This window comes from Meleagris gallopavo, chromosome 7 (genome assembly GCF_000146605.3).
Source record: "Meleagris gallopavo isolate NT-WF06-2002-E0010 breed Aviagen turkey brand Nicholas breeding stock chromosome 7, Turkey_5.1, whole genome shotgun sequence".
In the NCBI taxonomy this organism is placed as follows: Eukaryota; Metazoa; Chordata; class Aves; order Galliformes; family Phasianidae; genus Meleagris; species Meleagris gallopavo.
In genome coordinates this window covers 20,704,750-20,728,092 of record NC_015017.2, presented here as the reverse complement: position 1 = coordinate 20,728,092, position 23,343 = coordinate 20,704,750, and the positions used below count along the sequence as shown (strand labels likewise).

The following is a 23,343-nucleotide window of genomic DNA, read 5'->3' as shown; positions in this document are numbered from 1 at the left end:
TTTTTTTTTTTTTTGGTAAACAAGACTCCAGCACAATTCTGCTCCATTCATATACAGAAAAATAAGCCTACCATAGAAAACATTCAGAGTTTAGATAGCAAATAGAACTTAACTTGCCATCATAGGATGCGTTTTAATCTATTTTAATCCTTGTGGAATGAACCTATGCTCCTTTGAATAATAGAAACCATTTCAGCTGAGGGAAAAAAAATCCCCCACAAAACAGAACAAAACAAAAACAAAACAACCAAAAAACATCAATAATTTTCTCTCTCTTGCAAACTCATTAACAACTCAAGACAGTTAACCAGCACTCTTTATCTTCCTGAGCAATAATACTGAGCAATAGTTCCAAGATCTTTGTATAGATCTGCATAACACTTAAAGGCAATGAAGTATGAAGAAAATGAAACATGTTGACACTTATCTTCTTTTTTTGTTGGTTGAAGTTATCTATGATGACACCAATGAACAAGTTTAGGGTGAAAAAGGATCCAAAGATGATAAAGGCAACAAAGTAAAGATACATGTACAGGTTATACTCGTACATGGGCTGTTTCTCTACCTATGTAACACAGAAAAACAAAAATACATCACCACCAACAATAAAAACAAAGTATAGAATACTATAAGAAGAGAAGAAACAGAAGCTTTGTTTAGCCAGACAGCAACAAAGAAGGAGAATGGGTGCAGTGGAACAGTTATTTTTGGAGAACACCCTAAACTTGTTCAATCTTTGATCATGTAAATTTATTCAATATCTTGTATTGCATACAAATACTTGCAATTCCTCTCTAAGGTCATATATCGCTTACTAAATTTGAAAGAAGTATGCAAATCTCAAAAGTAATTCACTTGCTGTAGATTTTATACAAAAAGGAGCTAGAGAGACAAAAGATGCAAACAAATACCTGCATTAAAACAGGCAAAGTTCTGCCATTTTATTTTTTCAGATCATGGGAGTGTGTCTTTGAATTAGCTACTGCAGGTAGCTTTTTTTTTATTATTTTTGAGAACAGGAAAAATCCATTCTATACAACCTCAGTTATAAACATCCATATAAAACTAAATTTTACTAGTTACATTACTCAGTTTATATATGTATTAGTACTTCTATGCATACTTTACCTACTAAAAGTATATGCATTTAATTTCTGTAGAAATTAACTACTAATAATAACCAATAATATATTTAATAGGTCTAACTTTAGAAGCTATAAAGAAAAAAAAAAAATCAAGATTTTATGTTGTTTTTTCTTTTTTTAATATGTTACTTTATTTCAATTACCACTCAAGAAATAATCTGATTGGCTTAAAATTGGTAAATTTTACATTGCACTTACATCCCTAGAGTCAACAGCAGCATACATGATTTCCATCCATCCTTTAAATGTCGCCTAAAAACAAAGTTTATTAGTTTCCAACAGAGCTTCAAATAAGAAGAAACATCAAATATTTTAAGCATTCTGAACTACAAAACCTTTTTGCAATGTACTTGTACAAAAAAGTAGCAGTAAATGTTAAGGGATGGTGGTAAGAAATGAACTATTCAAAAAATTAATTTACTGTGGAATATTCCTTCTTAATAGATAAGCGCTGAACAGATTATAATCTTCATGAAAATTCATGTAAATTCTATGTGGAGAGAGTTGAAATAAATATCTGAGCATTCAAGAAAGACTGCAGTTTACAACAAAGTTCTCAGCTCTTAGAAATTTCTGACAACAGAAACTGGAGAATGTCACCACTGGTTGGCATTTTCAGACATAATATGTAAGTAATTCTAAAAGAAAGTCCAGAATGTAAGTAGTCCCAAGAAATCTTCTTAAATTATGCAATTGCTTAGTGCCATTTAGAAATACTACTACTTGTCCCTGGAGCAATCAGCTGCCAGCTTACTCGCATAACACTAACTACCCACTACCAGCTGGAGAGTTTAAAAGACAGAATAATGGCCAAGTACTTATGAACACAAATGTTTTCCCAGAAGCAGTTTGTCAAGTGAACCTGATTAAGAATGCAAGTTTCTGTCCTACTGCCTCCAATTTATACGTGTTGCAGGTGGAATGCAGCTATCAAGAATAACAGGAAGAACAGAAACAAAAAAAATGAATTTAAAATCATTTTCTTTCATCTCTTTATTTCCATATCAATAGTGAAATGTGTAATTGACATGGAGATACCCACAATATCATTATTTGAATAAGCCCTACCCAGTGTATCTGAGTATGATGCTAAAAATCTGCATCAACTTGCCTTAACACCTTAATGGATCAAGCAAATAATTTTTAAAAAATCCCAGTTTTTTTGTTTTGTTTTTTTTGGAGAAGGGGGATGGGGAAGGAGAGATGACATTTTTACATTTTTTATTTCTATAGAATTGGAAAATGAGTAGCTGGATGCAAAGGAACCTTATGTTTATTTGGAAGATATTAGATATTTGTCTTCTTCCAAAACATCTATAGGATCTATGAGATTGTTACCATAATCAATACTAAATAGCTTCATAGAACAAAAATACTTTATGTATATATTGTAAAATAACACTGAAAATTATGGAATTAAATGCTACTGCTACACAACTTTAAGCTGGAAAAATTTATCCAAATTTATACACTTACTACTTGAAGCAGAGAAAGATAACCAGCTCCAACATTATCAAAGTTTACTTTCACATTTTTCCATTGAACATCTGATGCAGTGCTCCTATGATTTTCACACATAGTTTTGTTATCAACTTCATCTGGTTTGAATTGAATTCCAGTTGTGGTGTTAACACAGTAAAAGAACTTGCCAGCAAACAGATTTACTCCCATGATGCTGAAAATTAGCCAGAATGTAAGACAAACCAGAAGCACATTCATTATGGATGGGATTGCTCCAGTAAGAGCATTCACAACCACCTAGTGAACAAACATAGAAAAAAAACTTTAGAAACTATATGCTTACATTTATACCTAAATATCTGTGATCAAGTTGTTTTTTTTTTTTTCCTGAAATAAAAGATGTAAGTAAAACATCAAAATATATTGAAATAATGCATAGAAAAAAAGGAAAAACATAAGAGTCATACACTACTGTTTGCCTTGCTACTGCACATGCAGTTCAGTGTTTCTCAGTGATTTAATAGTTTATTACGACATTTTTATGAAATTGTTTTGCACATTATTACATGATCTCCTTTTTACTTACCCTCATTCCTTCGAAGCGTGACAAAGCTCTTAGAGGTCTCAAAGCCCTTAATGTTCGGAGAGATTTAATTGCACCAAGTTCTGAGAAACCGAGAGCATTAGCTACTAAGCTAACTAAGGAGACCTAGAAGAAAAAAAAAAAATTTTTTTTTCAAGTATCCTCACAATAAAAATGTAATGCCTAGCAGGAAGATAAATTTGATCTGGATATCGGGGGAGAAAAAAAAGGGAATATAAAGTTGTCTGTAAAATTCAGAATAATTTAAACAAAAAATGTTAAGTCTTGCAACCTAGTAAACAATAGTAAGTACTGTACTAGTCAAAATGAAGAATGCTGATTCACAACTTTTTGAAGTGATGCATTTGGCCATAATTACTCTCTGTTTTCCTCAAACCTTTTAATTGTTGCCTCCTTGCCCTCCCATTCGTCTTTTAATGTCTTCATGACATCCCAATCTTCACAGTGCTTCACCAGTAAGTCATTAAGCCCAGAATCAGCTGTCCTACTCCAACCTACGTGCTCCCTCAATCTCCCTTCTGTGTTTGCTTCCTCCTTGCTCTGTTAATGAATACAGAAGACTGAAATCCTTTCAGATAATACACCTCACTGATTGGGACCCAAAACAGCAAGACGGAGACTAAAGAGATGGAGTTAACAATAACATATAAATGAAGTAGTATTTAATTACTCATTTCATAATTACAATGGAAACTCATTCATCAATATATCATTCTCTTATTTTTAACTCAATTTGTATTCTTCACTGCATATTTACATATCAAATTGGAGTTGCATGAAATGATCAGGCTATACACCAGAAATAGGTTACAGAGAGACAATAATACCTACATCAACAATCAAGAAGTCCAGCCAGCACCAGGCATTAGTGAAGTAAGTTTGAAAACCATACGCCACCCATTTTAGCACCATTTCCAGAATAAAGATGTAAGTGAAGATTTTATCAGCATAGTCCAGTATGACCTTGATAGTCTTGCGCTGTTCAATATATATATCTTCAAAAGCCTGTAAAAAACGGATTGCATGTAAGTCAGATATTAATAGGACTTTGGAAACTAAGAAGCCATAAGAACTCATGAAAAAAAGGCAAAGAAAAATTGCTTTTTCAACTTTTTGTTTTTTTTTTATCTTGAAAAGCCAGCATAAGCAGAGACAAAGTGCATAAGTTTTAGAATTTATTATCTCCTGATAATGGGATTACAATATAATGAGTAAAGTTGACAAACAAGTTTTTTAAAAAATTTGATTAATAGTCAACATGGAATTACAACCTGTCACTCTGATAAGCCCTCAAAGAGAAGGCAGTCTCCCAATGATAATAAATACAAACAACAGAAGAGAAAAATAAGAGAACGTGAACAAATCAGTATTCATACTGCTTTTGAAGACAATCTTAATTTACAGTTGAATAACTGTTCCAGTTATTGTTCTAATTTTCTCAACAAGATTTTAAGTGTAATCCTCTTGATAAGCACCCTTTCACACATGTATCATCTTGTATTCATCATAACTGACCTGCAGAAGGTTATTTGACAACAGAATTTTAATGATTTTATATGCACTGGGAAAATATTCTGGGAACTTAGTTCCAAGCTCTCTTTTTAATCAACTCTGTTTTTCCTTAGTGAACATAAATATGTTTTAACATATGTTTAAACATTCCTTATAGACACAGTTTCTATGGGTGTATATTCTACTTACCAGAGTACCACTGCTGAGAAGAATCATGAAGACAATGAATGTTTCAAACCAGTTGTGTTCTACTATCCTGTAGCAAGTTTTTCTAAGGTTCCACCAAATTATTCCTCTTCTGCTTTCCATATTACATCTACAGCATTTAAACTTCTGTATACAGCCTAACAATACAATGACAAGCCATTATAAGGTTTTTGAATAGAATCCTTAGAGTTAGAAGGGACCTTTAAAGGTCATCTTCTCCAGCTCCCCTGCAATGAACAGGGACATCCACATTTAGATCAAGTTGCTAAGAGCCTGGTCCAGCTTTGCCTTGAAAGTCTTCAGGGACGGAGCATATACCACCTCTTTGTGCAAACTCTTCCAATTTCTCACCACCCTCACTGTAATTTCTTTTTCCTTATACCCAACCTAAGTCTCCCCTCTTTAAGATTGAAATGATTTCTCCTTGTTCTATCACCACAGATCCTGCTAAAAGTCTGTCCCCTTCTTTCCTGCAGCTCCGTTTTTTTGCCCCTCCGAAAGGCAGAATTAATCACATTCTAAGATTTAAATCAGGATCTGGAGCTGCACTGGCAAAAAAGCTTCCTTGAACCGCAAATGCTTGTTTCCAACAACTCAAATGCAATTGCTAACTCCAAATTTCATTTTCATACCTTCTGTAAAACATGTCTGTAGCTCTGCTGCTTTTTCTGGTTCGGTTTCAGTCTTTTTCTTCTCCGAAGAGAGCCAAATTAACTGTACTTCCTTCAGATGAGCTGGAAAGATTTATCTTCTGAAAATAAAAGTCCATAGTAGGAGTTATACTTAAATATTATTTATATTTTTAGAACTGAAATTAATATTAAGCATGCAACACACTATCAGTAAGAACAACACTTGTCACACCAACATCCACATATAGCAGTCAATGCTGTTGAAATGTGCATAAATCATGTCCTTTCTACCAGCAGATAGTAGTATTATGCAGTATTTCACTGAATTCCAGAAATTCCGGAATTATAATGCAATGTTAGAATTCCTCAAAAGTAACTACAAACAAGTACATTTTTAAATACTTTTTTTTTTTTTTGGTCCACTATTTTCTTTCTATATTTTATCTATGTCTCTACATTTTAAAATCAATATGAATTATACTGTATGCTTCAGATAATATATGTTGGTAACTGCTTTCATCATAGCAATCTCCTCAACCTTGACAGCAAAGTTCTTGATAGTGCAAGCTAACTAATTCTGGCATGTGACAAATTTGCAATAAAATCTGGTTGCCATTGATTAATAAATATTAATACACTTGCATTCTTTTTGTTTTAACATAATGATTGTTATGTAGATTGGAAAATGCTTAAGTAAAATCCAGGATTAATACAAAATCCTGTTTCAGATTTGAACATGAATTTGAACATTTCCCTAACATATTTGTAAAATGAATTATGCATGCTGTATCTTAACATATAGTTATCACTACAACATGAACACTTATGTGTTTTTCAAACGTACTCAAAAGTTTTGAATAGGAAAAAAGTATGACCAATACATTTCAACTGGCATTAATATGCATTTATGCAGTCTTTTTTTTTTTTTTTTGTCAATGCACATATGTATTACATTGTGCATTCTGAAACTACCTGTTACTCTGGTACGCATACCTGTACAGTAAACACCTTGAAAGAAAAGGTTGTATATTTTTAAATAATTGCAATAGTACTAAAACAAATGCTAGTAAAAGCAGAAGCTCAATTTTATTTTTTATCGTGTAATATCCATGTACCTTGCACTCAGTCCATAGTCTGGAGATTTTAAACAAAGAATGCGGTGTCCTTTACACCTGATCTAGGTATGAGTACCAAACTAAGTCTAAGTAGTTTTTGTCACGGCATTCTCTGACATTTTGTGATCTCATTATGAAAAGTACATAATGTCAGACACAGATTCACTGAAACACAAGTAAATGTTTGTAGGGAATGATGTAAGCACACTTTGTAAAACAGTCTGAATTTTGTACAATTTACATCACTTTCATGAATTTGCTAGACTGACACAATTAACAGGTATTTAAAATAGCAGACAAGTTAAACTACTTACACCTCATTTTCAAAATGAGTGAGAACAAAACTTTTAATGAAGGAAAAGTCTACTTTTTATATACATACATGTTTGTGAAAGAAGGTAGAGACTATTTAATAAGAGAAACTAATTCAGTGTTCTGTATTAACTTTTATTAAAAATAATTTGATAATATTTCTTATTTTGCAGCTAGTTTAAAAATGATCTGAAATAGAACTTCAAAGTTAATCACGTTTAATGTAAACATCTCTATTCATTTTTAGAAGCATTAATTTTAAAATACAAATATTCACAGCAAATCTTTTCCCAGTCGCTAATCCTACTGAATCTGAGAAGAGCATTATAAATGCATTATTTTATTAATATTCTGCTTTCATCATTCCATGACATAGCTAATATTTTACAAAATGCTGCAGCAGTGGTGGAAAAACTGAATTTATGAGCTGAATTATAAAACACAAAAATAATTACACATCTTTTTTTTTTTTTAACTAGTAAGGAAGTTTTGTGTCATATTGCTAGTAGAAATTACAAAAAACACTCAGTGCTCTGGGACATCTGAACTGTGAGCTAATTAATATACCCTTCTAAACAGATGATATGAATTCAAGTGAAAGAATACAGATTTTTAAGTGTTACAAACAGTAATGGAAGAACAACTGTAAAAATAAAAGAAACTGAAAAGAATCATAGAATCACAAGGTTGGAGAGGACCTACAAGATCATCTAGTCCAACCATCCTCCTATCACTATTACTACCCACTAAGCTACTAAAACACAGTAGCTACCATCTTGTAGCACCTTATCCAGACGCCTCTTGAATACAACCAGAGAGGGCAACTCCACCACCTCCTTGAGCAGGCCATTCCAGTGCCTGACTACTCCTTAAGAGAAAAAGTTTTTCCTTGTGTCTAATCTAAATCTCCTCTGGCGCAATGTGGTTAGAACAAGAAGTTAGGTATCTCATTTCTTACATAGTAGAAAAATCAGAGATTACAGAGTACTTTTTTAGCTTCAAACAAAAATATTTTTGACTCTAGGGGAAAACTGGAAGCTCTATGAACTATTCTAACACAAAAGATAGCTGGCCTGGTTCACTTTTTCTTCTAAGATATAAGTTATAATCCCGGCCTTGAAGAGTAACAGGTTTAATCAAGCTCCAGCTGCCTTCTTTATGTGACATACAAACATTTTTCACTCATATCAAACAACATCACCACCACCAAAACTGGCAGTAAAAAAAAAAGAAATATGTACAGAAAACTTCCTTGTTTTGACTAAATTCGACATGGTTATATTCTTTGCTAAGCACGAAGTTTGCAGAGATTCAACAGATTGTGAATACTCCAGTGGGAGGAGTTTTAGGAGAGATAGTTTGTACTTCACCTTTGAGAACATTTAGCTGCCGTTCAGAGCATACCAAACTAAGTTAAGACGGCCTCACTGGTTATACACTAAACAGTGGATTGAATGGATTAACAATGTACTCAAAAGTTGGTTAGGTGACTAGGCTTGCAGATCAGAAGCTAAAACATTTTTGCTCATTAATATAATATTTCCCTCATTAATACTTTTTTTTTTTTTCTTTTTAAGATGGAAGTATTACTGTTGGCAGTGAAAAGTTACTCAGATTTTGAGTACATTTATTTCCAAATGCAAAAACCTACTGTAGTGGTATAAGTTCAATATCTGGAGCTCAGGATTTCTTTCTTTCTTTTAGGAAACTGAAGGTATAATGGCACAAATACAATAATATTGACATTAAATTATCCTGCTGAAGCCACTTTTGATTGCTTGAGGTAATTAGTAAAGGATAAATTTGTAGTGAGCATCATCTTAAATATAACGAATGAAAGCATGGAAAATTGCAGATGATGAATTTACCAAAAAAAACTCCACAACGAGACCAAATAATAATTAGCTCACTGACCATTCACATGGTGCAACCTACCACACATCAACTTATAAATAGTTCGATTTTTAATGTTCAAATAGTAAGGGAAAATCCAATATAGTTCTCTAATGTTAAAGCAAAGAGCAAATGTACCATTAACACAGCTGTTAATGACAGAAATAAAAAGGAAAAAAACCTGTAACGTATAAATGAAAAAATAAATAAATGCCTAAAAGAGAGAAATGAGAAAATAAATTACTAGTGTTGCTTAAAAGAAGGAAGACAAAAGAATGAGCGAACAGTTCACAAATCTCTACTAGTTAAAAGACAATTGTTGGTAACAGCCCTCTTGAGAGGACTAGATGGGGCCCTGGGCAACCTGGTATAGTATTAAATGGGGAGGTTGGTGGCCCTGCTGGTGGCAAAGGGTTGGAGATTCATGATTCTTGAGGTCCCTTCCAACTCAGGATTCTGTATTTCTGTGTGTTATAAATATTACTATGTAGAAATGCAACAGAAACTCTTAGCAAACCTGTTACACCACCTTCACTCCATAAATTGTGTATTTCCTTGCTTAATCTATTTTGAGCAGGAAATACCTCATTATTCCATCTACCCTGACTGTTCCCTCAGTATGTAGTATGTTAGTAATAATAAGGTGATATGAGCTTCAAATAAAAATTCAAGAATTTTCAATTAAAATATCCTAAGCCCTTGGTTTGCTATTCCACATGCTGTTCTACACCTGTCCAAATTCATGGCAGAAGGAGCTTGAAACCAGAGCAGGGTCACATAAACAATATCCACCAAATCTGAATCATCACTCCATACGTAGCACCAGTAGAATGCCACACTAATGGCTTCTCCTCTCCCATTTAAGCACCTTTTCTAAAATGGTTAGAAAAATTGTTAGGAAGATATTTTCCCATTCCATCTCCCTGAACAGCTTGCAAGCCCAAGGCACAAAAGTGAGACCTGAAATACTTCTAATATATAATACAGCATAAAAGAATACATGAGAGAGAACGTGGGATACTACAACAAAATCACATTAACAACAACAAAAAAAAACTACATGGAAAATGATCCCTAAATGTTAAGTGCAAATTCCCACGTATTCAGAAGAGATAATCAGGGACAGGAAATATGTAACTGATCCAATTAATGTTTGTTTCATAGTTTTTGAGTTCCTGAGTTTAGAGTTTTGTGAGGGTATTATTTGCTACCTTGTTTTTAAAAACAATTGTCTTAATTGTAGCCCTATTCTTTATTTTCATATTTTTTTTAGTTTTTTTTTTGCTCATCTTTCTCATTTTTAATTTTTTAGAAAAGCCTAGATTGATTTAGACATCTAAATCCTAAATTCATTTTTTGTGTCTTTAAAAGTACAACTGAACTAAATTCACAATGAAACAATTATTTATGATTAAAAGCTACTATGATATGAAATACTAACTTCCAGTGTTAGGCACACATAAATTTCATGAGCAGAATATAACTACATTGTAACAACTACATTCAAAAGGAGTATGCAAAATAATAATAATAAGAAGAAACTTGTTCCCAGGACTTGATTGTTCCCAGGAGTATATCTTTCATTCTGTTATTTTAGCTTCTCCTAAATGAAAAACTGCAGTATAAATGAAGAAAAAAAAAAAAAACAAAAAAAACCCTACCATTTTGAATAAATAGGAGACAATTTATATTGAAAGTTATAAACATTTTAGCATACACGTAACTGTAACATTAAAGAAGATCATTAGGCATTGGGCAAATGAACACAATCACGAAATGTTTGTAACTACATGACAATTAAAAACATGATTCAACAGATGAACAGAACAAATGAAGATTACCTTTCCATTTTCTTAAAGCCACAGGCTGCTAATCATTTTAGACCCTGAACAGTCTTGACATCAATTCAGTTAACAATAATTAAAGCCTACAAAGCATGCAGCTTATGCAACAGAAGTAGTACAGAAAATATCAAAGATGTAACGAGGACAGAGGAACATGTTGGGGCTCCCCCCAATCATGCTGTGATGCGAGTCATGGGACTCAGTGGCTGTGCATGTTTCCACTACACTGCAATGGATGGGGAAAAATATATTGCAACTGAGCAGCATGCAGGCCAGTCAATCTCAATAGTGATCGTATATATGTATGATTCTTTTAGATAACCTGTGTAAACGTGCTGACACGTTGCTCTGCCTGGTTAAAAAGCACCAGAGCTGCATTCTTGACTGATCCAGCTTGATTTTATTCCTGTGAGAAGAATGGTACGCAATGAAGTTAAAACACGGTACCCTTTGTGTTGTTTGAGTTCCGGAAACAATAGAAGTATGGATTGATACTCGTTTAAATATGTGCTTTCCAGACATATTACACATTTTCAAAACATAACATTTATTACTGTTGCTTAGAGCTTCAGGAATATCCAAGGACATACTGAAAAAGATAAAATTAGCAGAATAGCTATGGCTCATAGGTTTAACTTTGGCCTGAAATGTAAAGAAAAGTTATTCTTAATCTTTACTACATGCTAAATGTGTATCTAGGATACACTTTCAGAAAGAAGCCATGTGACAAAAGAAAACAAAACAGAATTCAATTCTGTTGGGTCAAACATGAAAACTTCTAGGTAAATAATATCATCAATAGTCTATGGATTTATGGTGCATTATGGATTGCAATAGACCTTGTTAATCAGTTCTTAAATACGGAACAGTTAAGATCCAGGTGCCTTCAGCTTCTGCATAATTTACATATAAGATGTAGATTTAACAGTTATCAAGCAGAAGAATTCCTGAATTCATCAGACATTCCTTCCCTAAAACCAGGATATTTTCAAACATACAAAGGCCAGCTTTCTTCATTTTGATTAACAGTAAATAAAAGATGTAGCAGCTATTTCACAGACATTATAGCTTCCCTACAATGCAAAACTAATACCATAAAACAAGTTATGAGTATATGTTCGTTTTTAAGAGGTCTCTTGTTAATTTAAGGTCTTCTCAGCTGAGAGGTCAACATAGCGCATTGAGAAACAGAATCTCCAAAAAGCAGATGGACAAAATCAGGCGTTCACTACTTCAATAGCTTTTTTCCTGACAAATGCAGTAAAGTTACTCACTGTATTCTACAATAAAAGAAACACCTTAAGAGTCACTTTATTACACCTTTCAAATTAAATTTAATTAGACTTGGCTGCAACAAACTCATTTCTAAAACGAGTTGAAAAGAATAAGGGCAAATTCAATGCCAACTTAAAACAAACACACAAACCAAGAAAAAATAAAAACACCCAAAACACCAAAAACAAAACAATCCAGACACACCAATCTAGACTGGAGTAGGGATGTCTGCATCAGTAGTGACAGTCCTAAAGCTGCCCCAGTTTAAGGTAAAGCAGATGTCTTTGAAGTGGCTGCTGCAAAATTCCCATCAACAAAAATTAAATATTTTCATTAATAGTTGCATTTTTTCCTCATCCTTTTCGTACATCATTTTCACCTTATGAGACTACCATTGTTCTCCTGGCTTTTCCCCATAATGTAAATTTAGAACTGGAAAACTGTCACTGCTATAATTAACTTGAGTTAGTACCTTCTTAGCTTATCCTGTACAAAGCTGAATTCAGCAGGCTTTAGAAATCAGATGCAAATAGCATTAATTTTTTTTTATTTTTTATTTTTTTAAGATGTCTATTAATTGTTTTTTTAACAGCAGTTTACTTTCACCCTTACTTCATGGAAACATTATGCTCATATACCAAACCAATGTATTTTGTCTGTTTATTCTTATTATATAATATTTAATATTTATTCTTATATAAAATAATATTATTTGATATAATAATAATAAAATTAAATATTAATTTGTCTATCCACCTGAAAAATTTGGAAAAGACTAGTTTTCAAAACTCTTTTATAATGGTTTCATATGTCTTCAAATAATTTTGCCTTTAGCTTCCATGTTTCTCAATTCACAATTCATTCTCAGTCCAGTCCAGCAATCTAAAATTGTAATCATTTTCTATTTCTAACAAGAAAGTACTACCATAAGCAAAAACAAGTGTTTTATGACAGAAGATCACAAAACTCATTCATATAAAATGGAAGTCATTTAAATCTTACCTCCTTGCTTTCCTCCAAATCTGAGTCACTACTAAACTCTTCTGTATTTAGATGTTCGAAGTCAGATTCTCCAACAGCTATCGGTACTGTAACAGTAAGGCTTGGGTTGTTTATGAACAATGGATAGTCACTGTTTCCCATAACATCGGCTGTTCCATTCCCATTTTTGTGGTAAGTTGTATCTATCTTTATTTCAGCAATGGTACAGTTGGAAATGCAATGGTGTTTTTCATCACTCAACTGATCTGTTGCTGTTCTTTCATTTGCAGCCACTTGTTTTCTCCAGCAAGATTTTTGAATATATTCACCTACTTTTTCCTTCACATAATCTATTCCCTTCTGAATTCTTGCAACAGCTATCTGTAAATTATTCATTTCATTATCATCCTCGGTAGGAGAAAGGCTGTCTGAACTAAATGAACTCAGCAGCAAGGCCAGAAAAAGGTTCAATACCTGAAAACAAAGAAAATACACAAGGGTTTTTTTAATTTAATTCATATCTTTCTTCTATCACTTACTATAAACAACTTAGATTTCATGTTCTCCACTGTGTGATTCTGGAAATTAAATAATAAATGAAATGTAAATATAATGTAAGCACAACATCTGTCCAACACGCAATGCAGTTTCTTTTTGACAACAGTCATATAGAAATACAAGCTACAAACATTTCTAAGTTCTCCTTCTGCTCATGTTTGTGAAAGGGTATTAAGGTCAGAAATGAATATATTCGACACTGACTGAACTGATCCAAAACATTTACTTCTCTAGCACAGGGAAGCACTCTGCAGCAAGGCACAGCTGATCTATGCAGAAATGGTTTTCTTAAAGGCTGGTACAAACCCACACAAATATTTTGCTATATGTGACTTAAGACAAATAAAGCAGCCCTTCCCTCAATTCTTACTTAGCTCTCACTTCCCACTGCAAGAGAGAGCAGTATCCAATTAACCTGTAGAGTAGCAGCTCTTAAGGTCTTAAGACCAAAATCTTCTAGGCAACTCTGAAGACAGAGTAAAACTATGTTATTGGGAATACAGGAAGACAACTCCGTAACAGATCTTTGAAGAAATAGTAGAGATTGTCTATTCACATAAGAAATTCTGGTAGAGCTATAGTATAAAATCAAAATACAGTGAATGCTGTGAAAAAATTATAGAAATGGATACTTTGTTACACAAAGTTCTCTCTTCTGGTATAGAAGAAACTATACTATAAAAAGCTATTTGAGTAGGATATGTTGCTTGACAACTCATTCCCCCATTCTCTCCATTATAAGACAATAGATTTGCAGATAATCCTGGAGCAAGTGGCTGTTCCACAAGTAGCATGACTGGTTTGAAACTATTTAGCTTATTCCTATTAGAAATTTTACTGCTAAAGAATGAAATCAAGATGTCCAATTTGAAACCTCTTTTGCTGCTGTCAATTACCTAAAGAAAAGACGTAGAATTTCATAGGAAGACTCAGTGGGCAGAGAGAAAAGCAGAGTAAAAGGCTGAGTGATTAAGGTTTCAAACACTAGTGAGTTAATAAATATAAATCATGTTTTAAAAGACAAATTTATACATGGCAATGTACAAACTGGTCTGATGCGTTCCTCTTTCAGAGAAAAAGAAGGTACTGATTTTAAACCGTTTGTAAAAAACACTTAAGAATTGGGAAGCAAAAAATTAATAGGGGTGAAAGAAAATGTGAAGTGTTTGAATCTGTTTTTAAGCAATACTACCGCCTTCCTACTCAAATTTCCTTTCTCCCACTGTGTAAAAAGTCGGAAGTAAGTAGGGTTCAAAATGGATAAAATTCAGAGTAAAAGAATTTTAAAGGAGTCTTTTGGACAGGAAAGAGCAGGGAAAAAAAGAAAGAAGAAAGAAAAAGAAAACAACTAGCTATGTGTAATTTCAAGTGATGCCTCCACTGATTAGAAGAAAATGCCCTTCTAAGTCTGCTTTTGCCAATAGCAAACTCCTATCCAAGGTGAATATTTGTGGTGCCTATGCTACTCTAAGTAACCAGATTAGTCCACAAAGCCCTGAACACATGATGCTTCTCCTTCTCACTCATATCCCCTGAATTTTACTGAGATCCATCCTCCATTTTCAGGATTTTACTTAGGATCAGAAATATAACATGCAGAATTCATATTCTCAGCACTCAAAATCATAAAAAAACATATTTAAATAACATAGTTAATGCTACAAAACTGCTTCATTATTTGTTTCATTATCATTCTTTCTCTACATGAATTCTTGATTTATTTTGGCAACCTACCACTAGGTTTCCAATCACCAACACCATCATGAAGACAGTAAGGCACATAGGCTGCCCTGCAACCTCCATGCAGTCCCACATCGTTTCTATCCATTCTCCACACAGCACTCGGAATACAATCAAGAAAGAGTGGAAAAAGTCATGCATGTGCCAGCGTGGAAGCACACAGTCACTGGAGATCTTGCAGACACATTCCTTGTAGTATTTCCCAAACAGCTGCATCCCAACCACAGCAAAAATGAACACAATGATGGCCAGCACCAGGGTCAAATTGCCCAACGCCCCCACTGAATTGCCAATAATCTTAATCAGCATATTTAGAGTTGGCCAAGATTTTGCCAGTTTAAAAACTCGAAGCTGAAAAATGAAAATACAGAGACATTATTTGAAGTAGTTACAAAAATACTATAGAAATATAATAAAGCATTCATTTTTCTGAAGGAGGAAAAGATTGATCCTTTAAAGATTAAGTAATTTATGATATTTATAAATCTTACATTTTAAAAAAGTTACTTTTTTGTCACTTTCAGATATGGCATCAAACAAGACTACAAAAATTTATTTATTTACATCCTCTCTCAATATACAGTAAATTATATGCACACTGTACTATTGCCCATCCACGTTAATACAATTATAGTAATATTACACCTCTTCTCCTTAAAAAACACTGCTGCTTCTGAACCATAAAATAGCATATACTATTCAATGGTAAATAATTTTGTAAAACCTGTTTGCTGAGATACCCTGTCACACTACAAAAAAAAAAAACAAAAACAGTATTAATGTAATATTGGTAATATATTAGTGTGTAAATTCTACAATTCTATTTGCATACGTACAATTAAAATTTACTACGCATAATGCATTAGCAGATATCATTTAATCATTAATTTATTTACCAATCTGAACGATCGTAGAACAGATAATCCATCCACATTTGCCAGAAAAAGTTCCACCAAACTGAGGGTAACTATAAAACTATCAAAAATATTCCAGCCAACTTGGAAATAATAAAAAGGATCCATGGCAATTATCTTGAGAACCATTTCTGCTGCAAAAATTCCAGTAAAAACCTAAAAGAAGAATGTGTATTACTGATTTCTAAATGATTACAAATTAGCTGCACCAGAAAATAAAGAACAACATAAAAATGACAACTTTCTTACAGCAGAACGTCAGTAAGGAAAATTATCACAGAGAAGAAAAGTGTCAAAATCAAAATGAGTTGCAGTGCAATTCGATTAACTTTCAGTTAAACCTAAGATGCATTTAGTATCTTATGAAGAATAAATCATCTCTAACGCACCTCCTGTTTGCTCCCCCTCTATTCTACGTCTAAATAAAGGAATATTTCCCAGCAAGATAGATTACCTTGCCAGAATGGAAGCTGCTTTAACTAAATTGTAGAAAATTTATGAAATGATCACAAAGTGGAGAGCGATATGCTATTAAATCAGTTCTTCAGAATTCACAGTGACAATCTGCATGCTTCCTCTTTGCTAACTGCAAAAAAGGCCAATTTTGTCCAGGCTCACGTTTGAAGTTAAACTTTTCTGCTTCTGACAGGGTACAGAGGAAGCATACAATGCTTTGGAGAAGAGAGGAAATCCATTGTATTTACTGTAAATGTATGCTCACCTGCATCTATAGAACCACATCAATCACGTTTTACTAGGAAGATAAATTATATTAAAAAAATCAACAATATTCAGTAGCCTTTAAAGCAGCTCAAAAAGCAAAAAATCAACTGCAGACACTATAAAAGTACAAATGAACAACCTCTATATTGGCTAAAAACACCTGGATACTATTCAAGTAAGTGCTGACATTAACAACTTCGTAAACAAAGCTGAATATATTCTCAACTAGAATGTACTAGAATTATGATTTTGCTACACTGTAATAATAAGAATTAACACTTATAATAAGCATAGGTGAGAATTACAGCAGATGACCTGTAGTATTTCCATTATAGAAATAAGAAAACAACTGAAGCCACCTACAGACCTGCTTTATGGGGAATAAAACCGTGTGTATTTACATACACTCAATATAAAACACAAGTTCTTTGTATTCCAATTGTTATGGATCAGGCAAAGCAACATTCTTAAATACAAAGATAATACAAAAAATACCAGTGCAAAATAGTAATGTAAAGCAACATCCAACACTTCTGGTCTTATATAGGCTCCTCCAAAAGTAATGCCTCCTACCTGTTTCCATGAAAACTACAAAAGATATAAAGAGCACAATAACACTATTTGATAGAGCAAATTCTCAGATACAAAACAGTATTTTTCATTATAGTCACCATCATTACGTATGAATTTTCTCCAGCAATGAACAAGAGATTGCATATCACACTAGCAAAAATCTGCACCAGCAGACCCACTGTTACAGAGCTGCTATGATAGTGTTGTTGCTAGGAAAACGTTGCCCATGCAGTCCATCTTTCTTCAACTTGAGAAGATGGAAGCTAAAACGCACCAAATCTGGAATATATGATGTGTGTGGTAGGATAGTTCAGACAAGATTGGCAACGTGCTCCACTGTCTTCAAAATGAGGTCTGGCATTACTGTGCTGCAAGAGGAAGGCTGTCGTCTTCTCTGGAAGTACGAACATTCAGCTTGGTCAGCACTGCAATGCAGCAGTCAGACTTAATGGCTTCTCCAGTTTCCAGGAAATCCAGAAGGATCATCCCACTCATATCCCAGAAGACAGTTTCCATCCACTTTCCATGCTGAGGGCAAAGTACATCTTGAACTTTTTATTTGAGTGAGGAATCCATACATAGCCACACCGTTCACTGCTGTTTTGACTGGCTGATAGTGGTGACACCACATCTTGTCACTGTTAATAACACAATCCAAAAAACTGTCTCCTTCAGCCTTGTATTGGTTCAATAAGTCCTGAAAAACCGACACATGATACGCTTTTTGCTATTGTGTATTTGTTGGACTCAGCTGGCACAAACTTTGCAGTATTTTAATGTTGCCACCATGTTTCCAATATTTTGAAGCTGATATTCATGTCTGTACACAGCTCTCTGATCATAATCTGTAGATTTCTGCAGATGAGCTGCTCAAGATGCTCTTCACCTCCGTGCATATGGTCATCCAGAACATGGCTTATCTTTCACATCACTGTCATCACTGTTGAAATGCACCATCCACTGTCTCACTGTGCTCACATCCACTGGATAGTCTCGACAAACATTCAGAAAACAGTGATGAATGGCAATGGGTGCAATTGATTCACATGGGGGAAGTCAGTTACACACCTTTGTTTCACACTCCTACGTCAGACTGACCCTTTGCTGCCACATGTCACAAGCAACAAAATGTAATGAAATAATGGTGGAAAGATTCAACCTTTATAAGCATATCACCGATGTCTCTTACTGATGTTGTGTGCCAACATAATAAAGAGTGAAGGCATTATTTTTGGAGCAACCTTCTCATTAATGATGCTTACAGTAGAAAGGATCTAATTTAGCACCTATATTTCTTGTAATGCTGAATAAAATCAAATCAGATTTCTTCTTTTGTTTTCTATCATCCAAAATCTGATCAATGAAAAATATTTGCAGGAATGTCAGTATGGAAACTATACTTTTTAATGCAATTACCTCAAGTATTATTTTTAGACTTCATTTAGTGCAATTAAACCTTAAACATGTTTGGTTTTTTTTTTTTTTGTGAGATGATGATAATAATAATACTTTCTCCCTTAAATAGAATTCATTTTTATTTGATTATATGTTCAGATTGCATCAAATAATATAGTTTGATGGACTTACCTGATTTCCTACTTTAAGTATATTGTTAAAAGCCTCCGTCATTGGATAATGCTCCAAGGCCATAAACAGTGTGTTTAAAATTATGCAAATAGTGATAGCCAGATCAACAAGTGGGTCCATTACAATAAATGAAACTATACTCTTCACTTTTAACCAAAACTCACAACAATTCCAAATTAAGTATGTGTGGGCAAACTTATACAAGCAGGGTGGACATTTTTGTCTGGACTCTTCAAGTTCTAGGGAGAAAAAAACAAAGAAAAAAAAGAAAAAAGAAACGAAAGTAGAGCAAGAATGAAGTATTTTTTGTTTTAATTGCTTTTTCATGTATTTATTTCTGGAATCATTAATGATGTTTGGAGGAATCTTCACCTTGCATACAGTTGCAGACTGATAAGGTATTATAAAATTAGAAGAAAAACATTAAAGAATTTTTAGCTAAAAATTGAAAAAATTGTATTTTTATAACAACCTCAGTTTCAAAATTTATCATTATATGTAGAGATACTTTACTCAGTAAAACTTCAACTTCACAATCATCACAAATGTCAATTATTTTCAAGGAAAAAAATATTAATTTCAGTTTTTGAAAACTTATCAAGCTTTTTCAAGAGTATTGTTAGTAATAATGTCACTTTCAAATAATCCTACAAGAAAAAAATCTCTCTTTCTTTTAACTAAGGCCTAATCTTTATTTTAATATTATCTTCTTATAGTTAGTAGAAAACTTCTTTTAGTAATTCTATTGCTAAATATTAATCACAGAATTGTAAGAGTTGGAAGGGATTTCTGGAGATCATCTCATCCAACCTCCTCCACAAAGCAAGTTCTGTGGTGTAGGTTGCACACAAAGGTGTCCTGGAGGGTTTTCTCTGGAGACGCTCTTTTCAGCCTGTTCTGGTTGTCTGTCACACTCAAATTAAAGAAGATTCTTCTTGTGTGAACTAGTATAGAACACATACATTTTATCTGTTATATTATGTTTTTAGCATAGCCTACTTATCAGATTCCTTCACTTCTTTAACTATGTACATGCACTTTCCTCCTATCAATTATTTTCAAGAAGGACTATTTCTTTTTTGCCTCTTGTACTTGCAAGTGATACAACACATGCATACGTATAAATATGTCAAGAAAATTTACTTATCTGCAGTTATAACACACCTTCCATTGTATTTGTGATGATGCCAGCTATACTCATGGCTCTCTGTCTTAGATTGGGATCCTCCAGCAAATCCATCGGTATTTGATACGAGCTTGAACGTCTCTTTTTTATTTCCATTTCTGTAGTAGTACTCTATGAAACAAACAAAATTAGATAGGGGACGAGGATAAACTAAATTCACCTTTAGAAATGCTGAAAGGATAGGTACTAGAAAGACTCTTCAGTTTCAATGAATTCATAAATATATACAACTTCCCGTTTGTGCAATTACATTAGAATTTTTTCCACTGTAATATAAACCTGGTGTGTGCTTTTTAAGTGGGTATTTTCATGTTATACTTCTGAATACTGTTAAGTAATTTATAAAGTACTAAAAAGCAGTTTTGGTATGTTATTTCCAAATCACAATTGTATTACAATTAATTACCATTAACTTCAGACTAGACATAAGTAAACTTTGGAGATCACCGCCAAAGAAACAGATCAAACCTGTTACAGTATGGGAACCAGAAAAAAAAAAAAAAAATCAGACCTCCCAGTTTCATGGTTTCTTTATCAATACTTCAATTCCAAAACCAGTTTGATCACAAGATACTTATAAGAAGTGATTTATGTAAGGAAATTTCTGCAATAACAATTATTCTCTAGAAGTAACTTCTACAGATCAGCCTGGATCTTATGCTTAAAAACTAAATATATCTATACATTAAACAGCTATAATCTCTGATTGATTTTATGATTTTCAACATAAGAAATCACAGAAGACTGTCCTATCTGACCCTCCAAATGGACATACATACAAAAATTTTATCGTATAAAACTGAAATTACAAATCTGAATTCTAACATTTAATACATCTCAATTAAAAGAAAGTTTTGGATGTGCGAGCATGGATGGACCTATTCATACATTAAATAAATATATGAAAATGAAAATATAAGAGAGTTCAAGAAGGCTATAACTTTACGTAATCTGGCTGACGTATATTCAGATGCTGGGACCCAGGTAAAACTTCTTTGTTTCCAGGACCAAACCCTCTGCTCCATTCATAAAAGCAGATTCAGGCAAAACAGAAGACTGACCAGAGGGAGAAAGTGATGAATTTGCACGTAATATTCTTTAATTAGACCTTGGTCCTAGGCAGTGAGAAACTCAGATAATCTCTGAGACTCAGAAAAATGTATTTTGGAGTTGACAACATAATCCAAAAGGCTATGCTATATTTCCATAATATATAGTGGAGAAAATAAAGTAAAAGCTAGCAGATTACTGGCAGAGAATTAGGAAATACATTTAAATGGTGGCCAAAACTACAAAGAAACAAAATATCTAAATAACATATGAAGAATATGCAGAGTTTAGAATGTTGACTACCCTAATTCTGGATTCTGAAACAGATTCAGCAGTGCAACATTATTTTTATTCAGTATAGAGATGCACGCATTTACCTGCTACGCAGGTATATGAAAATATGATATTTTGTTCTCTTTCATTTTCATGCCTCTTACTTTTGAGTGAATCATTTTAAGAACATTTTCATTACACTAAGATGTACAAAGGCATTCAGAATCTCTCAATCACTCCCAAAGCATTACATTTCTACACAACATTCTCTGGTGCAATAAGGAAATATCACAAAATCTGGAGTACAAAAAAATTTCCTTACATTGTCATCAGTTGTTGGTTTGTCTATTATCACCTCTGGCAGAAGCTGGTCTGTAGGCGACAAGAGACATGGAGGTCTATCCACTAAAGAAACCACTCCATTGCAATCCACAGTGCTATGCATCTTCCCATTCACCGGAAACATCATCAGCCTTCTTGACGATCTGCTGGCCTGACTAATGTTACTACCACGTCGTTCACTGCGTCTCAATGGTACAAAAAGAGAACCTCTTTCTGCTTCCGTTATCATCAAATGTGCTGTGTTCATCATCAGCAAAGTCATTTTCAGATCCTATCTCTTTTCCATGATCTCTAAAACTGAAAAGACTTGTTCTGCTACTACGTCTGGGAGAAAACAGGGAGCCACGAATGCTTAGTAAAGACTGTAAAGGAAACAAACAAATACACTGGCTGAGGATTTAAAATATACAGTATGGATATCTATTCATAATATTAATTTATATTCCCCAGGAATTTTCCATCTTTATTCTTAATACAGTACCATAGGTACACTTCGGACGTATGCAAGAGAGATGAGAATTATCTGAATAGGTAAATTTACAGTACACTTAAAACAATTCTTTGGAGAACAGAAGGTGAATATGCATGAGGCCACAGCAATTTCTATTTCTGTATTAGAGAGGAAATAAAGATTTTAGGAATTCTAATGATCCACGTAGATCATGTATTATGTTAAAAGATATCAAGAGCTTCATAGCCATAGTCTTCAACATTGATATATTACACTTAAACTTTCCTTTTATGAATTAAAAATGAATTTCTATTTCAAATGAACTATGAAAATTCTATACTGCTGTGCACCCTGTTGAGAACCACCAGATCCCAAGCAATAAAATGACACTTGCTAGATGCAGTTAGTACTTACAATAATGAGAATTCTTTTCCTATGTTGTATTACTTTGCAAGGTTACAGTGAAGTTTTCTTAATATTATAGTTATCCCACAAATCCAAACAATAAAACTGAACTATTCACAGCACCTGGTGGGGTGATGCGAGCCGAGTCCCGTAAGCAAGTTTGTTGCCATCGAAAGAAAATCTGAAATCTTTCCTTCTGATGCTGCCATCTGACTCAGATTTTGAAAGCTTTCTATCTTTCATGTTATCCTCTTCTCCAGAATGCTCCCTCTGCCTTCTTTTCTTCCGTCTATTTCTCCTTTCTTTGGCACTTTTTGAGCTAAGCTTGGATGCTTCGGAAGAACTGTCTGAAGGTCCACTTTCACCACCAAACTCTGTCATCTCTGCTGCAGCTGCTGCTATTGCCTGTCAAAGTAAACATTTTAATGTAACATTAAAAAGATATCTGGACTACCAGATGCTTTAAAATTACAAAATCTTTCAAGAATGCCAAGAACTTATTTCTGAAGGTTGTATAATAATTTGTAAATGTGTCACAAAAGCCAAAATAGATTTGTGTT

The 23,343-nt window shown here is 33.5% G+C and overlaps 2 protein-coding genes across 6 annotated transcripts in view; both read right to left on the bottom strand.

The window, feature by feature from the left end:
* LOC100546043 (sodium channel protein type 1 subunit alpha-like) overlaps positions 1 to 23,343 on the bottom strand; it is a 107,461-nt gene continuing 84,118 nt past the window's right edge. For all 5 annotated transcript variants that reach the window (XM_031554205.1, XM_019617154.1, XM_019617153.1 and 2 more), the window contains 5 exons: positions 4,042 to 4,215; positions 3,193 to 3,315; positions 2,622 to 2,903; positions 1,344 to 1,397; positions 1 to 565 (listed from right to left, as the gene is read on the bottom strand). In XM_031554205.1, coding sequence (XP_031410065.1) covers positions 287 to 565; positions 1,344 to 1,397; positions 2,622 to 2,903; positions 3,193 to 3,315; positions 4,042 to 4,215 — 912 coding nt within the window. In that variant the 3' untranslated portion in view covers positions 1 to 286. The remainder of the gene's footprint in view (positions 566 to 1,343; positions 1,398 to 2,621; positions 2,904 to 3,192; positions 3,316 to 4,041; positions 4,216 to 23,343) is intronic.
* Positions 4,978 to 23,210, bottom strand: LOC100544870 (sodium channel protein type 1 subunit alpha-like). Its single transcript, XM_019617159.2, is given in 10 exon segments — positions 4,978 to 5,066; positions 5,562 to 5,680; positions 13,003 to 13,455; positions 15,274 to 15,630; positions 16,176 to 16,349; positions 19,077 to 19,315; positions 20,241 to 20,373; positions 21,908 to 22,138; positions 22,140 to 22,289; positions 22,907 to 23,210. Coding segments are annotated over 9 exon segments (2,067 nt in total). The 5' UTR covers positions 23,165 to 23,210; the 3' UTR covers positions 4,978 to 5,066; positions 5,562 to 5,608.